Raw genomic sequence first — 16,645 nt, 5'->3', positions numbered from 1 at the left:
TAGAGGAAAAAAAAAAAAAAAAAGATCAGGGAAACTGACCTCAGAAATCTAACTCCTCTTAAGGTTTCCACATGTCTGGCAGTTCTTCTGTGGGGAAGCCGGGGGGCACCGATTAGCATCTTCGATGAACTAATTCCACAGAGACAACCAGCACTGAGTTTGACCAATGAGGTTAGACCTGGTCAAATTATTTTTTTCCTTGAATAAAAGTCATTAATATTAATTAATCCAAACTGTTCAGTGCTCTCAGTTCCAATCACTTGAATCTTGCCCACCAAAAAAAAAAAAATTAATGAAAGTCCAACCAGACAATAATGGGATGCCTCAGACCAAAATGACATTAAATGTTTTTTTTATTGAACAAAAAGAGATAAAACATGGAAGTTGAAATCACTGAGCAAAAGCAGCTTCCCACATGAGGCTGCTATACTTTGTGCTAAATAACCTTATGAACTGAGAATATACAGAACACATATAATATGCAAGTTACCTCAACAGCAAAGGAGAAGGTGTAGGTTACAGCTTCGGAAGGAAAAATTTGGTCAAGTGACAAATTTAGTTGCTCAAAATTTCTAGCCCTTATCCACCTAAATCCAGTAGGATTCTCCATGTGTGCATTCAGTATGTGCATACTGAATTCCCATTTTAACGGAAGCTGTTTTTGGTAGAAATTTAAAAAGATCTTTCATGTTTATTTGACGTGCCATTCAATTTTTAAAATTTTATATTTGCTATATGTATGTGTGTGTGTGTGTGTATTTATACACACTTCAGAAACCCCAAACCCTTGTTTCTAAGTAGAGGGGTCATGCTGTTTCTTTTTTAAATTAATATTGGTGAGTTTCAGTTATTATTTCTCCTGTGTGTCTAAGAAACTTCATATGTTTTCAATGCACCCACACAGACCGGTGGGTTGACAGATATGTCAAAAATACTTTATGAAAAGAGGGAGGTAGCTCATGCGAGTTGGCAACCTTTTGTCTATTGTGTCCTCTTGGAGCCAGCTGCCTCCCTTTGACATCTCACAGTCAAAGATGAAAGGAAAACTTTTGGACTTTGAAGCCTAGTTAGCACAGTTGTACATTTACTATAATCCACCATCAAGTTGGTTTATTGGGCTTTCTAATGTAAGATGACAAATACCTTACACCCAATACACAGCATCAAAAAAGTACTGAAGAAACATTTTGTAGACAATTATCTTGGGTTTTTTTTTTTGTTTTTTTTTTGTTTTGTTTTTTGTATGTTAAACATCAGCTTCAACGGGATACATTTCCAGAATGGTTTTGTTACCACTTTATAAACACTCTAAGCCAAACAAACAGCACAAATAACATCAATGTTGTCTTTTTTTCCAATATCCGTATCAATGACTGGAGGCTAATCCTAACATACACTACTAAAGGGGGCGCAAAAGAAGAGAATTCTTGACACGTTGCAAAGATAGGACTACAGCATCTTAGTTGTAGGGGGATGATCCTAAGGTGCAGAAAGGGGGGACTCTCTAGAAGGTGATGGTGTGGTTTCTTCGGGCGGGAAAACCGTGAGTGTACAAGCTCGGATGCCACCGAGGGACTCTGGGAGATCAAACACCTTATGCCACTCATCTTTATCGGGGTCATATTTCTGCACTATCTCCACCATACAGCGATTATTCCAGGAATACCCACCGACCACGTAGATCTTATTTTCAAAGACCGCAACCCCAACATCACTCTGCCCCCTTAGCATGGCAGCAATTGGGGTCCACTGGTCAAGGATAGGTGAGTAGTATTCACAGCTTAGGACATCATCATAATCACTCGTGCCTCGGAAGTGGTTACCACCGATGACATAGAGCCTCTCGCCCACCGTACACATGCAGTGCAGACCTCTGACGGTGGTCATTGGCGCCTTCTGGATCCACTTGTCAGTGTCAGGGTCAAAGCACATGAGCTCCTTTTGGAAAGTGTCATGAGTGATTCCTCCTAAAGCATGAACATAGGCATGACAGTAAACAGATTATTACAAAGATGCAAAAGTAAATAAAAGGCTCTCTGTCCCTAGATCATCAACGTCTAGCCACCTATTATGCCATCTTATGGCTTTATCGCTGGTGACCTTATAAATGTCTGCCCTCCAGAAGTACTTGCTCTGGGATTAAAAATCCAGAAAGTAACATTTTCAGCTCTTAGAGAACCAAAAAGTGTAGCTTATGTTATCGCAAGGACTTTCCGAAGCTGAGACCCGTGGAATTTAAGAGGCTTTGCTAAATGAAAATAGATTTGGGCCACTTTTAGAGTTGGGTCTGCTGTCAATCTCGTGTATGAAGCATCATGCACTTCTTTTTCTTTTAAAAAAAAAAAAAGGCATTTATTTATTTATTTATTTATTTATTTATTTGTCAGAGAGAGAGAGCACAAGCAGGGGGAGCAGCAGGCAGAGGGAAAGGGAGAAGCAGGCTCCCCATTGAGCAGGGAGCCCGACGTGGGACTTGATCCCAGGACCCTAGGATCATGACGTGAGCCGAAGGCAGATGTTCAACCGACTGAGCCACCCAGGCGCCCCAGCATCACTCACTCCTACTGCTTTGGGGCGAGCACGCCCTGGCAGCTGAATGCTGGGCTTGGGCATTTTAATTCCAGTTGCCCATTTCTGCACTTAGCACATAAAAATCTCTACTCTCATTATCTCATCAGCATTGGGGCTATGAAGTCAAATCCATCAAAATGCTTTGAAAAGTTGACAGGATTATGCAAATGTCCAAGCCTATAAGAATACTCAGCACTGTGTTTTTGTAGAGTTTCTGTTGGGTGGGTGCGGGAAGGTACTGTCATGTGCTATCGGCCCGGACACTTAAAGAAGCCGAATGCTGGGGTGCTTGGGTGGCTCAGTCGTTAGGCGTCTGTCTTTGGCTCAGGTCATGATCCTGGGGTCCTGGGATCGAGCCCCATGTCGGGCTCCCTGCTCGTTGGGAAGCCTGCTTCTCCCTCTCCCACTCCCCCTGCTTGTGTTCTCTCTCTCGCTGTCTCTCTCTGTGTCAAATAAATAAAATCTTTTTTTTTTTTTAAAGATTTTATTTATTTATTTGACAGAGAGAGGCACAGCGAGAGAGGGAACACAAGCAGGGGGGAGTGGGAGACGGAGAAGCAGACTTCCCGCGGAGCAGGGAGCCCGATGCGGGGCTCGATCCCAGGACTCCGGGACCACGACCCGAGCCGAAGGCAGACGCCTAACGGCTGAGCCACCCAGGTGCCCCTAAATAAAATCTTAAAAAAAAAAGCCGAATGCTGAATACATATGGAATCTTGTATGTGCCTCAGTTGGCTGTTGATCCACTGAGTCTGTATCATCTACAGAGTGTATTCTGAGGTCACACAGAAATCAGTCTCTACAAGGAAAGTATCAGACTCTGTTCTGCAGATTAGCAAGAGAACTACACAAATTTTCAGCTGTATCAATCAAAGCGCTCCTATCTGGGGACCAGTTGGCAATCACTGTTTCCTCTCTGCTTTTTAGTTTAGTTTTTTTTTTTTTTTTTTTTTTTTTTCTGTACTCTACAGAATTCTCAGGAAGCAAAACGGTGTTTGTTTTTTTTTGTTTGTTTGCGATTCAGCTCTGGTCCTACCCTATTCTTGACCGGTGAGGTCATTTATAAAATACACGTTAGCTATGCCAAAGTGCCACGAGAACAATTTCATGTCATTTTTGTCCCCCCAGAGGATCTGGAGCTCTCATTATAATGGCATAGTATCTACATGCATAAAATAGGTAGAGGGTGTAAATCATTGATTAGTGGAGCATATGGTTTCCTGGATGGCTCTTTCAGTATAAGACGTCCTGGAGTTGCTCATAAATTTAACACCGCAAACCTATCAATCACCCACTCCAGGCCTTTCGCTGATCCCTCTTGATTACAGATTTCATACGGCAGCGGCGTTCAGAGGCCCAGACCACCATAACCCAATGCCTCTGTTCTCTAATAATGTAACTGCTGGCCAGGCTCTCGGAAGGGGGAAGATGTGTCAAGAGAAAAATACACACGCATGTGGCCAACATATATGTAGGTAATCAGCACAGAATTATTCATGCAAGGACACCACAGTAGATCCCCTGAGAATGCTGAGGAAAAAAGGAAACACCTATTATCAGTCGCACTAAATGACAGCGTGAACATTATTATGCATTACGTGTGTATCAGGAGCAAGCTTATGCACGGTAGAGTTTATATATTAAATAATGATAGATTTCCTCATAGAGCTGAGCTAAATGTAAGCTCAAAATGAATTAAGGGTCGCTACCGGGACTCTGAATGGGGGTTGTTGGCCTACAGGGTTCATTAGAGTACAGAGTATGGGGACCAAAACGCAACCTGCAGAAGCTGAAGGCTATACGCAAACACGCACGTACAAGATATCTTCTAAAATCACCACAAATTATCTTTTGATGATCCCTTTTTCTGTATTCTTTTTCTTTTTTCTAATGTAGCAGCACTTACATTATTTTTCTAATATTGTATGGAAAGACGGTGTCATAGTTAGAAGCGTACGTATTATATTAATTGCATCTGCATTATAATGGTTTACCTGAAATATACATGACTCCTCCATACACAGTCCCGGCATGGCCATAGTGGGGTTCACTCATTTTGGCAACGTAGGTCCACTCATTTGTTCTTGGATTATAACACTCCACTGTGGCTGTTGTTTGACGAAAAGAAAAAAAAAAAAAAAAAGAACAAAAGAAAATAATTTATAATTTCAAATTTAGCAATGAGTTATTTTTCCCTTTAGGTAGAATAATAATATTTAAAGAACGGAACCGTATCTATTACAGATATGAGATACTCTTTGGGGGTCTCTTTTTTTATTTACTGAGATTATACTACTAAGATGAACCATTAATACATTTTACATTAGACTAGAGACTTATGTAATAATCTAACACATTTCTGTCACTGCAGAAACTGCTAGGGTTTCTTTTCTTCTGGTATCTTGTTACATCTTTCTAATTTGACATTTCTCCCAATTGCTTGCTCTAAATATGTGGGAAGATGAGGGAGCCTGGGTAGCTCAGTCGGTTAAGCATCTGCCTTCGGCTCAGGTCATTATCCCGGGGCCCTGAGATGGAGTCACGCATCGGGCTCCCTGCTCAGTGGGGAGTCTGCTTCCCCTTCTGCCCCTCCCCCCCGCTCGTGCTCTCTCTCTCGCAAAAATAAACAAAATCTTTACAAAAGATAAATATGTGGGAAGATGAAAAAATCATAAGGAAGAAGAAAAGTCAGTTCTAGGCCCCCCGTGCTGATCCACCATCTAGGAAACAAAGATTCATAGACAGGAAGCAAAGTCTGAGGGTGAGAATGAACGTATGTATGTATGCACACCGCCTGCCGTATGTGCTGGCTGCCTCTTGCTTTATTTCACATCCAGACTACACAATAGACATTGGTAATAATTTTTCCACATTTCCATATTAAAGTCAATAGTGTGTACATATCCAATATCATTGTAGCCAGTCACACTCCTACTAGAAGGTGAGTGGCAGCATGACATGAAGGGAAGATTTTTATTGGGGCCGCTTCCTTCCAGTAATAAATTTATCATCTTTAACATAAAGTATTTTGGAGAAGTGACCTCAACCTATTTAAGTATCACTCTGTTATAACCTCAAGAATAGAACAATGACAGACAGAAAACGTAATCCTTTTTAAAAGGCAGAAAGAAATAGGGCTGTTCCCAGTACTCTGGTCAAAAGCACAAAGTCTAAGGGCACCTGGCGGGCTCAGTCAGAAGAGCACGTGAGTCTTGATCTTGGGGTCGTGAGTTCGAGCCCCGTGTGGAGTGTAGAGATTACTTAAATAAATAAAACTTTAAAAAAGAAACAAACAGAAACCCCACACAAAGTCTAGGTAGACTTGAAAAGTTTATACTATTTACTACAGATGCTGTCAGTTGGCAACCCGATTTCTTGTCTCCCCTCACCCTGCTTTTTTCTCAGGAACAGAACCACAACACTGCACACAGGAGTGCTGTGCTAAACTCAACATTCAAATTAGCGGGTTCCCTTGAACCTGGAATTGACCATATGATTAATTCTAGGCAATGAAACGGAAGCAGAAATCTACTGAGTGGGGCCATTTGATCAAGCCACTGGAATACCTAACTGATAAATCATCCCTTGAACAAGATTTCCTATTAAAAAAAAAAAAAATAACGTGAGAACAGGCAAAACCAGAGAGAAAAAATGAGAGATGCACTTTCTACTCTATTCAACAATTTCATTTCTTCATCAAACTGACTACACACAGTACTTATTTCTCACCTAACGACTCCTATATTATACCACTTCTCATCTCCCTTTACTGACTGCTTTTTGCACTGGCTTGAGCTTTACATTTTCAGGCTCATCTCAAAGGCTTTTCCTGTTCTCATTTTGATCTACTGTCTTGTTAGTTTTGTTCATTGCTTTAGGCCTGGACCCTCACCAACTCTATTTCTTCTTCTTTTTTTTTTTTCCCCTCCCAACTCTATTTCTTCTAAATCCTTCCATTAAGTAGCTGGATCCTGCAAAATCTTTCCCCCAAATAAGAAGAGCTATTGCCACAATTCATGACAAGCTAAAACTGATTACTCCGATACTGGTTTTGGCTCTTTGTAGTCACTGGACATCTTCTCCAATGTTTATTTCCATTTGCCTTTAGCATGACTTTCACTTCATTGACAAGCGCAATCCTACTGAACATACATTATTATCTCTCTCTCTCTCCACTTACAGAGGATCTAGTATATTGATTGGTACTTGGCATCAGCAAAGTAATTAATGGTAGGGTTTTAGCTGATAAAAAAAAAAGTAGTCTAATCACACACCCTATCAGTGAAAGGGTTTTAAAAGACTTTCAGAGATCACATTTCTGATGGCAAAGACAGGTTTTACTATAGTTCTATGCTTCCCTTAATGAAAAATTCTGCCTTGAACTTTGAAATTTCTAGAGTGTCACAGTCTGTCTTTATGTCTAATTCAATCTATTCTGATGGAGTTTCCATTAGTTTCCTCCTGTTCTTTTTGGAGTGGAACTAGCGCTTGAACAGCTATTCACTCTTTATGATTATTAAAATTTTCCCATGTAGAAAGATAATGCTGTTCTTCCGTCAGTGAATTAATTGCATTTTTTTCCCTAAGAGGGGTTATAAGAATCTATCTCTATTTTCTCATACAGGAGTAACCTAAGTGTAAGATGGCTATTAACCACCAATAATATAATAACTATGTAATAGTTCATCATCCCTCAACTTTTCTTCTTTGGGCAAAATAATCCATATCCTTTAGTTTTTCCTATCATTTAATATCTACTGTCAACCTCTAGACTGTCTCCATGAAGAATTGTTGTTCTTAGTAAAATCAAGAGTATTTAGTTTTAAAATAGAACACATCTGATTAAAAGTGTATACACACACATGTCCTTATTTTCCATATTCACAAGGCAGTGGGATATAGGCTCGTGCCAACAGCCTTGATAGGGGGAAGGGGCAAGGGATGATGCAAGGGACAAAACAGTGGTTCCATCATAGTCTATGAGAGGTAGGAATGGTAATGAACTAATTAGGAAAGTCTAGAATAGGGTCAGGCAAATTATAGCCTGTCAGCCAAATCCAGCATGCTGCCTGCCTTTTGTATGCCCCACAAGACAAAAATATGAATGGCTTTTACCTTTTTTAAAAGAGTTGGGGGAAAAAAAAATCAAAGGAAAAATGTTTTGTGACATATGAAAATCATATGGAATTCAAATGCTGATGTTCCTATAGAAAGCTTCATTGGAACACAGCCTCACCCGTTCATTTATAAATTGTCTATGCTTGCTTTTGCAATACAACAGCAGAAGTGATAAGCTGTGACAAGATCCTATGGCCTACAAAGCTGAAAATATTGATTTTCTGGCCCTTTACAGAATTTCACTGACCCTTATTCTAGAGAATCATCTTCAGTAACCTGGTTGCCTGCAATTTAAATTAGAGACCCTCTCCAATTTAAGAATTACATGGAGGTTGCTTAGTTCACATAAATCATTAAAGATTACTATTTTCTCAGGTGATTCTACTGGAGCCTGGAATTGGTTCCAAGGGATAATGTGGAACTTGTTCTTTTTGAGAGTAGAAAGGGATGAACCCTGAATCACCACCGGAACAATGATGGTTCCCACAGAGGGGCTGTGATCTCTAGAATCTTAAGAGTGCCCGCTGGCGATGTGTTGCTTAATGAAGAAAACTGCAAATCCATGAAGGGATATGGAGGCATTTGATAAATTTCAGTAATTTTATTGCACATTTATTTGAAAAAAGTCTAACACCTTTTTCTATAAGTTATTTCATTACTTGAAAGCTTGACTTATTAATATTTAACAGAAATGAAAGCTATCTGAGCTGTCATATTTCTCTTCAATACAGAAAACCTCAATGGAAGATCGATTTCTTAAATGACATAAATTTGAAAGATGCCAGGAATAACTGACTTCTCTTTCACTTAAGTGACAGCTACTCTAAGCTTCACGTAGTTTCCAATTGTACCCAGTGTCAAAGGAAAGCAGCATTTCTAAGGAATTATATTTCAGCAATATACCAGGCTCACACACACATTAGTAGTATCTTTTTGATGTACTATGGGCTTAGGTCCATCCATACACACTCCATGAAGGGATTTTAGAAGGCCAAATGCATTAAAATGATCTAAAATGTCTTACAAATGCTGCCACTGTTTTCTTTTCATAATTACATCTAGGAAATGGTCACTGCGTATATGAAGAATAAATAATATACTGGTACTAATGAACCAAACTAAAATTTTCTTTTAAGAGAAGATTTTACTTTTAAGTCGTCTCTACACCCAACGTGGGGCTCAAACTTATAACCCTGAGATCAAGAGTCACATCCTCCACCGACTGAGCCAGCCAGGGGCCCCAAACCTATTAAATTGTTAAATGACCCGGGGCGCCTGGGTGGCTCAGTTGGTTAAGCAACTGCCTTCGGCTCAGGTCATGATCCTGGAGTCCTGGGATCGAGTCCCACATCGGGCTCCCTGCTCAGCAGGGAGTCTGCTTCTCCCTCTGACCCTCCCCCCTCTTGTGCTCTGTCTCTAAAATAAATAAATAAAAAAAATCTTTAAAAAATAAAATAAAATAAAATAAAATAAAATAAATTGTTAAATGACCCTCCCATCGATCCCCTTTTGCCTGCCACCCATTGCTACCCCCTTCTCTATTTACACAGGCCTATTAATATGGCAATGTAATCAGTTAAGATGGCACTGTGAAGTTACTATAACAGATGTTCTTGTGTGTGTGTGTAGAGGGCAGTCCCATAAAAAAAAAAAAAAAAAAGTTTACGGAGCAGGAGAAATGTTAAAAAAAACCCAGCCTCTGGCTGGAACATTCAGAAATATAAGCAAGGGTCTCTTTAGGACCTAAATCTGCTATTCTGCAAAAACCATGGGTCCAAGAAAACTGGAAAGGGCAAGTGACACATATACAAAGAGAAACATTATTAATAAAGAGAATTCAGAAGAAGTCAACAATACAGAATGTGACACGATTGTTTTAAAACAGTCTATTTCCTGCTCCCAAGTGGGTCTAAAATAGGAAAAACTCAAAGGAGTTGGGGTGGCCTGAAAGTTCTTGTGCAATTAAGATCCAAGATTTCAGTGCACTTAAGCCAATCAACTGATTTTCTTAAAAAAAACTTCCAATATATTTTAACTTAAAATATTTACTACAGCCAGGCTTTGCTGGGTATGCTGATTTTAAGGCAAACAGTCATTTTCTACAAAAGCGTACTTACTTACAGATTACAGGAGGTAATTTCAAAGGGAAAGAAATGTCATTGGCCTTTAAAGTGGAATTAGAGCTGTTTCTTGGTATTGAGGGTTTGTGTCTATATTACCATCTATGTATTTGTGAAACATGCAGTTTACAAATTTAGATAAAAATGGGCCTCTACCATCTAGAGGGGTAATCATTTTTTAGACTATATAAGTCATTATCCTTAGGTTTAAGCTCTGGGAGACTGATTTTAAAACCTAAATATAATCAAATAGTTACTATGAATTAGGAATAGCTCATGAAAAGCACGCTTCTCGTTTCTTTTTACTTTCAAACTGAAATGCAGAAGGGGCGCCTGGGTGGCTCAGTCATTAAGCGTCTGCCTTCAGCTCAGGTCATGATCCCAGGGTCCTGGGATCGAGCCCCGCATCGGGCACCCTGCTCAGCGGGAAGCCTGCTTCTCCCTCTCCCGCTCCCCCTGCTTGTGTTCCCCTCTCTCGCTGTGTCTCTCTCTGTCAAATAAATAAATAAAAAATCTTTAAAAAAAAAAAAAACTGAAACTCAGAAGACTATTTTTAATAAGAGATGGAGGGTGTGATTTCTGAAGGTCATGAGCAAGGAAGGCAGCCACTTGCCCAATGGCGTTGTCTACTTCTCGTTCCCAAATGAGTATAACATGGCAAGAGCTCAGCAAAAGAAAGCCTCTAGCTTCTTGGTTTTATGTAATGACTCTCCTTGGCCTGAAGATGATAAATTCTCAGAAGAATAAGGCCTCTAATTAATAGGAGGAATGATATATTGAAGACTGCATATTAACAGGGGTGATAACATCAATAAGCAAGCACTGACTAAGAAATTGGAGCTATTTCCCTTGAGGAAAGAAGGTCTGAAATGACCACACACTGCCAGGACTGATGACCTATAATTTGTAAACTTGGAAAGATTATCTTATACAAGCGGTTTTCCTAAGAAAGTGCCAAATCACTAGTTGCAGCTTCTGAATATTTCCAGACACCATCCATTTAAAATAGTATCACAACATGAAAATAACGTGTGTGGGCTGAGTGAGGAGACCTGAAATGACAATTCGACACGACAGGTACTGATCCCTCAAATGCGTTTTAAAGCCTGATTATTAAAATATATTGGGCAATCTGTGTGGTTCATGATAAGGATCCCGAGTCCCACCTTTTGGAGAGCCCGGTCTTAGAAAAAAATATCACTGCGACAACAAAGGGAAAAAAAACTGTAGGTAGGAAAGAGCAGTAACATTAAGACGTCACTAACGAGAAAGGGATTGATCAGCTGGAGAGTATAAGAGCTGAGAGCAGTTCTTTTGGCCTCCAATAAATAACTTATTCTTAAATCCATTAAGCTACCAAGAAAAAGATGCTGATAGTCACTCTGAATTGATCCAGAGCCAAGGCCAATATTTTCCACATTCCCAGCATTACAGAGCCTGGACTACTGGTCAACTACAAGGACTCCGGTCATTGCAGCATAAAAGAGGGGGTGAAAAAAAGAGGCCAAATGATGACGGTAATGACAGATATGGAAGGCGTGACAGAAAATGGGGTCTTCCTGACTTCTTTTTGGACAGCTATCTTACTCCAATTTCACCTAAAATAACAAAATTAGTGTTCATTTATGGAGCCAAAGTACTATTCTACGTTAACTGCACTTGTGACCAATCTTCAATTAGGGAGACAAAAAAAGTGGCCCCATCTAATGAAGCTTACCAGAGCAGTTTACAGTGAAGAAAACTGTTTGGTATTTCACTAAGAGAGAATGATTTTTTTTTTATGATTTTATTTATTTATTTGAGAGAGAGCAAGAACATGTGAGTGGGGAGGGGAGGGGGGAAGAACAGAGGGAGAGGGACAAGCAGACTCCCGTGCTGAGCATGGAGCCCGATGCAGGACTCGATCTCATGACCTGAGCTGAAATCTAGAGTCGGACGCTTAACTAACTGAGCCACCTGGGTGCCCCAAGAGAGAATGGTTTTTAAAACTGATAGTCACAGATCACATTACTCAGAGTAAATACATTTTGGATAATACTGAACTTGGTACATTTAACTGACAAAGAAAATGATCTTACTATGGCGGTCAAGGGTCTAGGATAGGGTAAAAGATTATGTAAACGAAGAAACGATAACAGTCAGTCCTCTTTAAGGAAGGATTTTAACCTGTACGATAAAGTATTATGTGGGCTTTTAAAAATGGAAAATAAGGAAACATGCCAAACTTCTGTCCGAGATTCTATTAGTATTTAAATTAGCAGAATATACTTTGTAGTTACACTGTCAAGATGAAAACCATATATACTGCCAAATAAAATATTCTGCAACATACTGATATATTCCTAAGATATAATTTGTACCCTGGCCAACAACATAAATCCGGATTAGGCATATAGATTGTCTCGGATATTTCCTGAGCCAAACAGTTTAAATGAAACCCTAGCTACATTTTTCTCTTTAATTTTATAGAACTGCTTATTTTATGATTTAACAAGAATTTGGGGGTAAAGAAATCAGTCTCTATGCTTAACAGAAATGCACACACTTACGCAGTTCACCAGCTGCGTTTCGCCCACCGACAGCATACAGATATCCTTTGAGGGCACTTAGGTGGAAGAAGGTGCGCTTTTCATTTAAAGACGCAACCTGCATCCATTTATTGTAGCGAGGATCAAATCTGAAGACTGTATCGACTGCCGTTTTTCCTTTTGTGTCATAATTACTCTGTCCACCGACGACATAGAGGAAATTTCCAATGACAGCGATGCCATGCTGGTACCTTGGGGCATCCATGGGGGCTAACGATTTCCATTCATGGGCCTTTTCATCATACATGCGCAATTCCTTGCTGACAACCAGCTGCTGCCTCAGCACTCCTCCAAGCGTGACTAAATGAGTGGTGTCAGACCGAATGGCAGTCCTGTCTGACTGCATCACTGGCTGCATGTACGGCATCATTTGGTAATTGCTGGCTTCCAAAAGCAGATTCACACAGGTATTGTCAGTTCTCATGAAATCCACGGTTTGCACATAATTAATGAGCTCCTGCGGTGTCATCAGTGGAAATCGTATGTTCTTCATTAATTTTGCAGCAAAGTCCATCCGAGGCTCTTCTAGGCGTAGCCAGCGACAGGTAGCCTTAAAGAGCTCAAGTTCAGTGCAGTGCTTAAGGCTATTGCTGGAAAGCACAAAGGCAAGACGCTCAAAAGGGAGTTTCAAGAACTCCCCAGTGCTCAGCAATGCAGGAAAATTCTTCAGGACAAAACTGTTGACGTATTTATCCACTTCTGTCAGATTGTAGGTGTTGGCAATCCGACCAACTTCGACACAATTGTCTAAAGTGACCTATTAAACCAGTAAAAAAAAATTAAAATGCTACCAATTTCATGACACTCACATTCTGGATAACAGAAATACCTGTTCTAGAAGAAGAGTCAACTAAGCTTTTTACTGTCCATAGAGATGCAAATAAAAATTCTTACCTAAATATATTAATGATCTAAAGAGAATTCACAAACCACCTTTACCTAATCCAATAGAAAGTAACTAAAAGAAAATTATCTACATCACATCAACAAGAGAAAGGATAAAAACCCTATGATTATTTCAATCGTTGAAGAAAAAAGGCATCTGACAAAGTACAATGTCCATTCATAATAAAAACCCTCAACAAAGTACGTTTAGAGGGAAAATACCTCAAACATAATAAAGGCCATATATGAAAAACCCACAGCTGACATCACACTCAATGGGGAAAAACTGAGAGTTTCTCCCCTGAGATCAAGAACAGGACAAGGATGTCTCCTCTCACCACTTTTATTCAACACCGTACTGGAAGTCCTAGCCACAGCAATCAGACAAGAAAAAGAAATAAAAGGTATCCAAATTGGCAAGGAAGAAGTAAAACTGTCAATATTTGCAGATGACATGATACTATATAGAGAAAACCCTAAAGACTCCACCAAAAAACTACTAGAACTGATAAATGAATTCAGTAAGGTCACAGGATACAAAATCAATATACTGAAACCCACTGTATTTCTATATACTAACAATGAAGTAGCAAAATGAGAAATTAAGAAAACAATCCCATTTACAATTACACCAAAAATAACAAAATACCTAGAAATAAACTTAACTGAGGAGGTAAAAGACCTGTACTCTGAAAACTATAAAACATTCATGACAAAAAATTGAAGATGACACAAATGGAAAGATTATCCATGTTCATGGATTGCAAGAATAAATATTGTTAAAAAGTCCATACCACCCAAAGCACCAAAGCAATCTACACATTTAATGCAATCCCTATCAAAATACCAACAGCATTTTTCACAGAACTAGAAAAAACAATCCTAAAATTTGTATGGAACCAAAAAAGACCCTGAATAGCCAAAGCAATCTTGAAAAAGAAAAACAAAGCTGGAGACATCACAATTCCAGACTTCAAGTTATATTACAAAGCTGTAGTCATCAACACAGTATGGTACTGGCACAAAAACAGACATATAGATCAATAGAACAGAATAGAAAACCCAGAAATAAACTCATGATTATATAGTCTATTAATCTTTGACAAAGGAGCAAGAACATGCAATGGGAAAATGACAGTCTCCTCAACAAATGGTGTTGGGAAAACTGGACAGCTACATGAAAAAGAATGAAACTGGAACACTTTCATACACAAAAGTAAACTCAAAATGGATTAAAGGCCTAAAAGTGAGACCTGAAACCATACAAATCCTAGAAGAGAGCACAGGCAGTAATTTGACATCAGCTGTAGCAACATTTTTCTAGATACATCTCCTGAGGCAAGGGAAAACACAAGCAAAAATAAACTATTGGGACTATGTCAAAATAAAAACTTCTGTACAGCAAAGGAAATAAATAGTCAACAAAACAAAAAGACAACCTACTGAATGGGAAGAGATATTTGCAAATAACATATCCAAAAAAGGGTTAGTATCCAAAATATATAAAGAATTTATACAACTCACACCAAGAAAACATGAATAATCTGATTAAAATATGGGCAGAAGACAGGAACAGACATTTCTCCAAATAAGGCATTCAGATGGCCAACAGACACATGAAAAGATACTCAACATCACTCATCATCAGGGAAATGCAAGTCAAAGCCACAATGAGATATCACCTCACACCTGTCAGAATGGCTAAAATCAAAAGCACAAGAAACAACAAGTGTTGGCGAGGACATGGAGCAAAAGGAACACTCATGCACCGTTGGTGGGAATGCAAACTGGTGCAGCCAATGTGGAGAACAGTATGGAGGTTCCTCAGAAAAATAAAAATAGAACTATCATATGATTCAGTAATTGCACTACTGGGTATTGACCCAAGGAATATGAAAACACTAACTTGAAAGGATATGTGCACCCCTATGATTATTGCAGCATTAATCACAATAGCCAAATTATGGAAGCAGCCCAATGTCCATCCATAGATGAATGGATAAAGAAGATGTGGTGTACACACACACACACACACACACAGGAATATTATTCAGCCATAAAAAAGAATGGAATCTGGCCATTTTGCAACAACATGGATGGATCTAAAGAGTACAATGGTAAGCAAAATAAGTCAGAGAAAGACAAATACCATATGATTTCACTCATATGTGGAATTTAAGAAACAGAACAAATGAATGAAGAAAAAAGAGACAAAACAAAAAATGGATTCTTAACTATACAGAACAAACAGATGGTTACCAGAGGGGAGGTGGTTGGGGGGGGGATGGGTGAAACAGGTGAGGGGGATTAAGAGTATTCTTATCTTGATGAGCATCGAGTAATGTACAGAATTGCTGAATCAGTATATTGTACACCTGAAACTTATGTAACACTGTATATCAACTATATTGGAATTAAAATTTAAAAAAGAAGTGGATAATAAATATTTATTGACTATTGAAAAATAAAAAAAGTATCAAAATCAGTACATTAGAAGTTACCCCAAGAAACAATGTTGTAAGTTGGTTATGGCCAAAATAATTCCTTTTCTCTTCTTGAAAATGTGTGTTCCCTCTCAAAAAAAATACTAAATGAAATTCTGGCTAGATGGAAATTTTGGAAAAATAGAGGGTTATTCTATTTTGGTTCACCTTAATCCACTTCTTAGTCAGGATTCTTAAAAGTTACATTGCTAGCAGATCCACAAACAGAAAATCTCTAATACAGGATCTCTAGATTTCTCTTTCATGCAAACAGTCACGGTTCATTACTGTAATTCATTTTGATTCCTTCAAAAGTTATTGTTTCTAATGAAGGTAATTTAATAAGGCAATTATTCCTAGGGTGAAGTTATTTTCACATTATTTATGTGGAAATACAAGGAAAGGAATCACTTCGGTGAGGATTGGAACAGGTGTATCTCCATCAAATTTACTCATGGCATAGTTAATTTCTGGTGTCTATGATGATGGCTTGCCACAGTTTCCCTTGGCAATTCTCTTACTCCCAGCATAATCTAGCTCTGCCTGGAGTCAAAATGAGCCTAGAAAAGTCTCCCCTGCACAGATGACAATGTAGCAAAAACCGAAAATAGGAAAAGGAGACAAGTGATGGAGAGGCCCATCTTCAGCAAGAGCTCTTTCGGATGCTTTCATAACTGGTCAAAAGTGAAAACAGGAGACACTGGGGAGGGTATGTGCTCTGGTAAGCGCTGTGAATTGTGCAAGACTGTTGAATCTCAGATCTGTACCTCTGAAACAAATAATGCAGTATATGTTAAGAGAAAAAAAAAAAGAAGAAGAAGGTAGCAGGAGGGGAAGAATGAAGGGGGGAAATCGGAGGGGTAGACGAACCATGAGAGAC

The 16,645-nt window shown here is 39.1% G+C and overlaps 1 protein-coding gene across 14 annotated transcripts in view; it reads right to left on the bottom strand.

Moving 5' to 3' along the window:
- Positions 1-335: 335 nt before the first annotated feature.
- The window catches only part of KLHL13 (kelch like family member 13), a 199,358-nt gene continuing 183,048 nt past the window's right edge, over positions 336-16,645 (bottom strand). For all 14 annotated transcript variants that reach the window (XM_031030912.2, XM_081808357.1, XM_031030915.2 and 11 more), the window contains 3 exons: positions 12,359-13,154; positions 4,566-4,679; positions 336-1,967 (listed from right to left, as the gene is read on the bottom strand). In XM_031030912.2, the coding sequence (XP_030886772.1) occupies positions 1,480-1,967; positions 4,566-4,679; positions 12,359-13,154 (1,398 nt within the window). In that variant the 3' untranslated portion in view covers positions 336-1,479. The remainder of the gene's footprint in view (positions 1,968-4,565; positions 4,680-12,358; positions 13,155-16,645) is intronic.

The sequence above is a fragment of the Leptonychotes weddellii genome, chromosome X (genome assembly GCF_054177405.1).
Source record: "Leptonychotes weddellii isolate Sample4059 chromosome X, ASM5417740v2, whole genome shotgun sequence".
In the NCBI taxonomy this organism is placed as follows: Eukaryota; Metazoa; Chordata; class Mammalia; order Carnivora; family Phocidae; genus Leptonychotes; species Leptonychotes weddellii.
The sequence above is the reverse complement of the archived record's forward strand: the minus strand, read 5'-3'. Positions and strand labels throughout refer to the sequence as shown.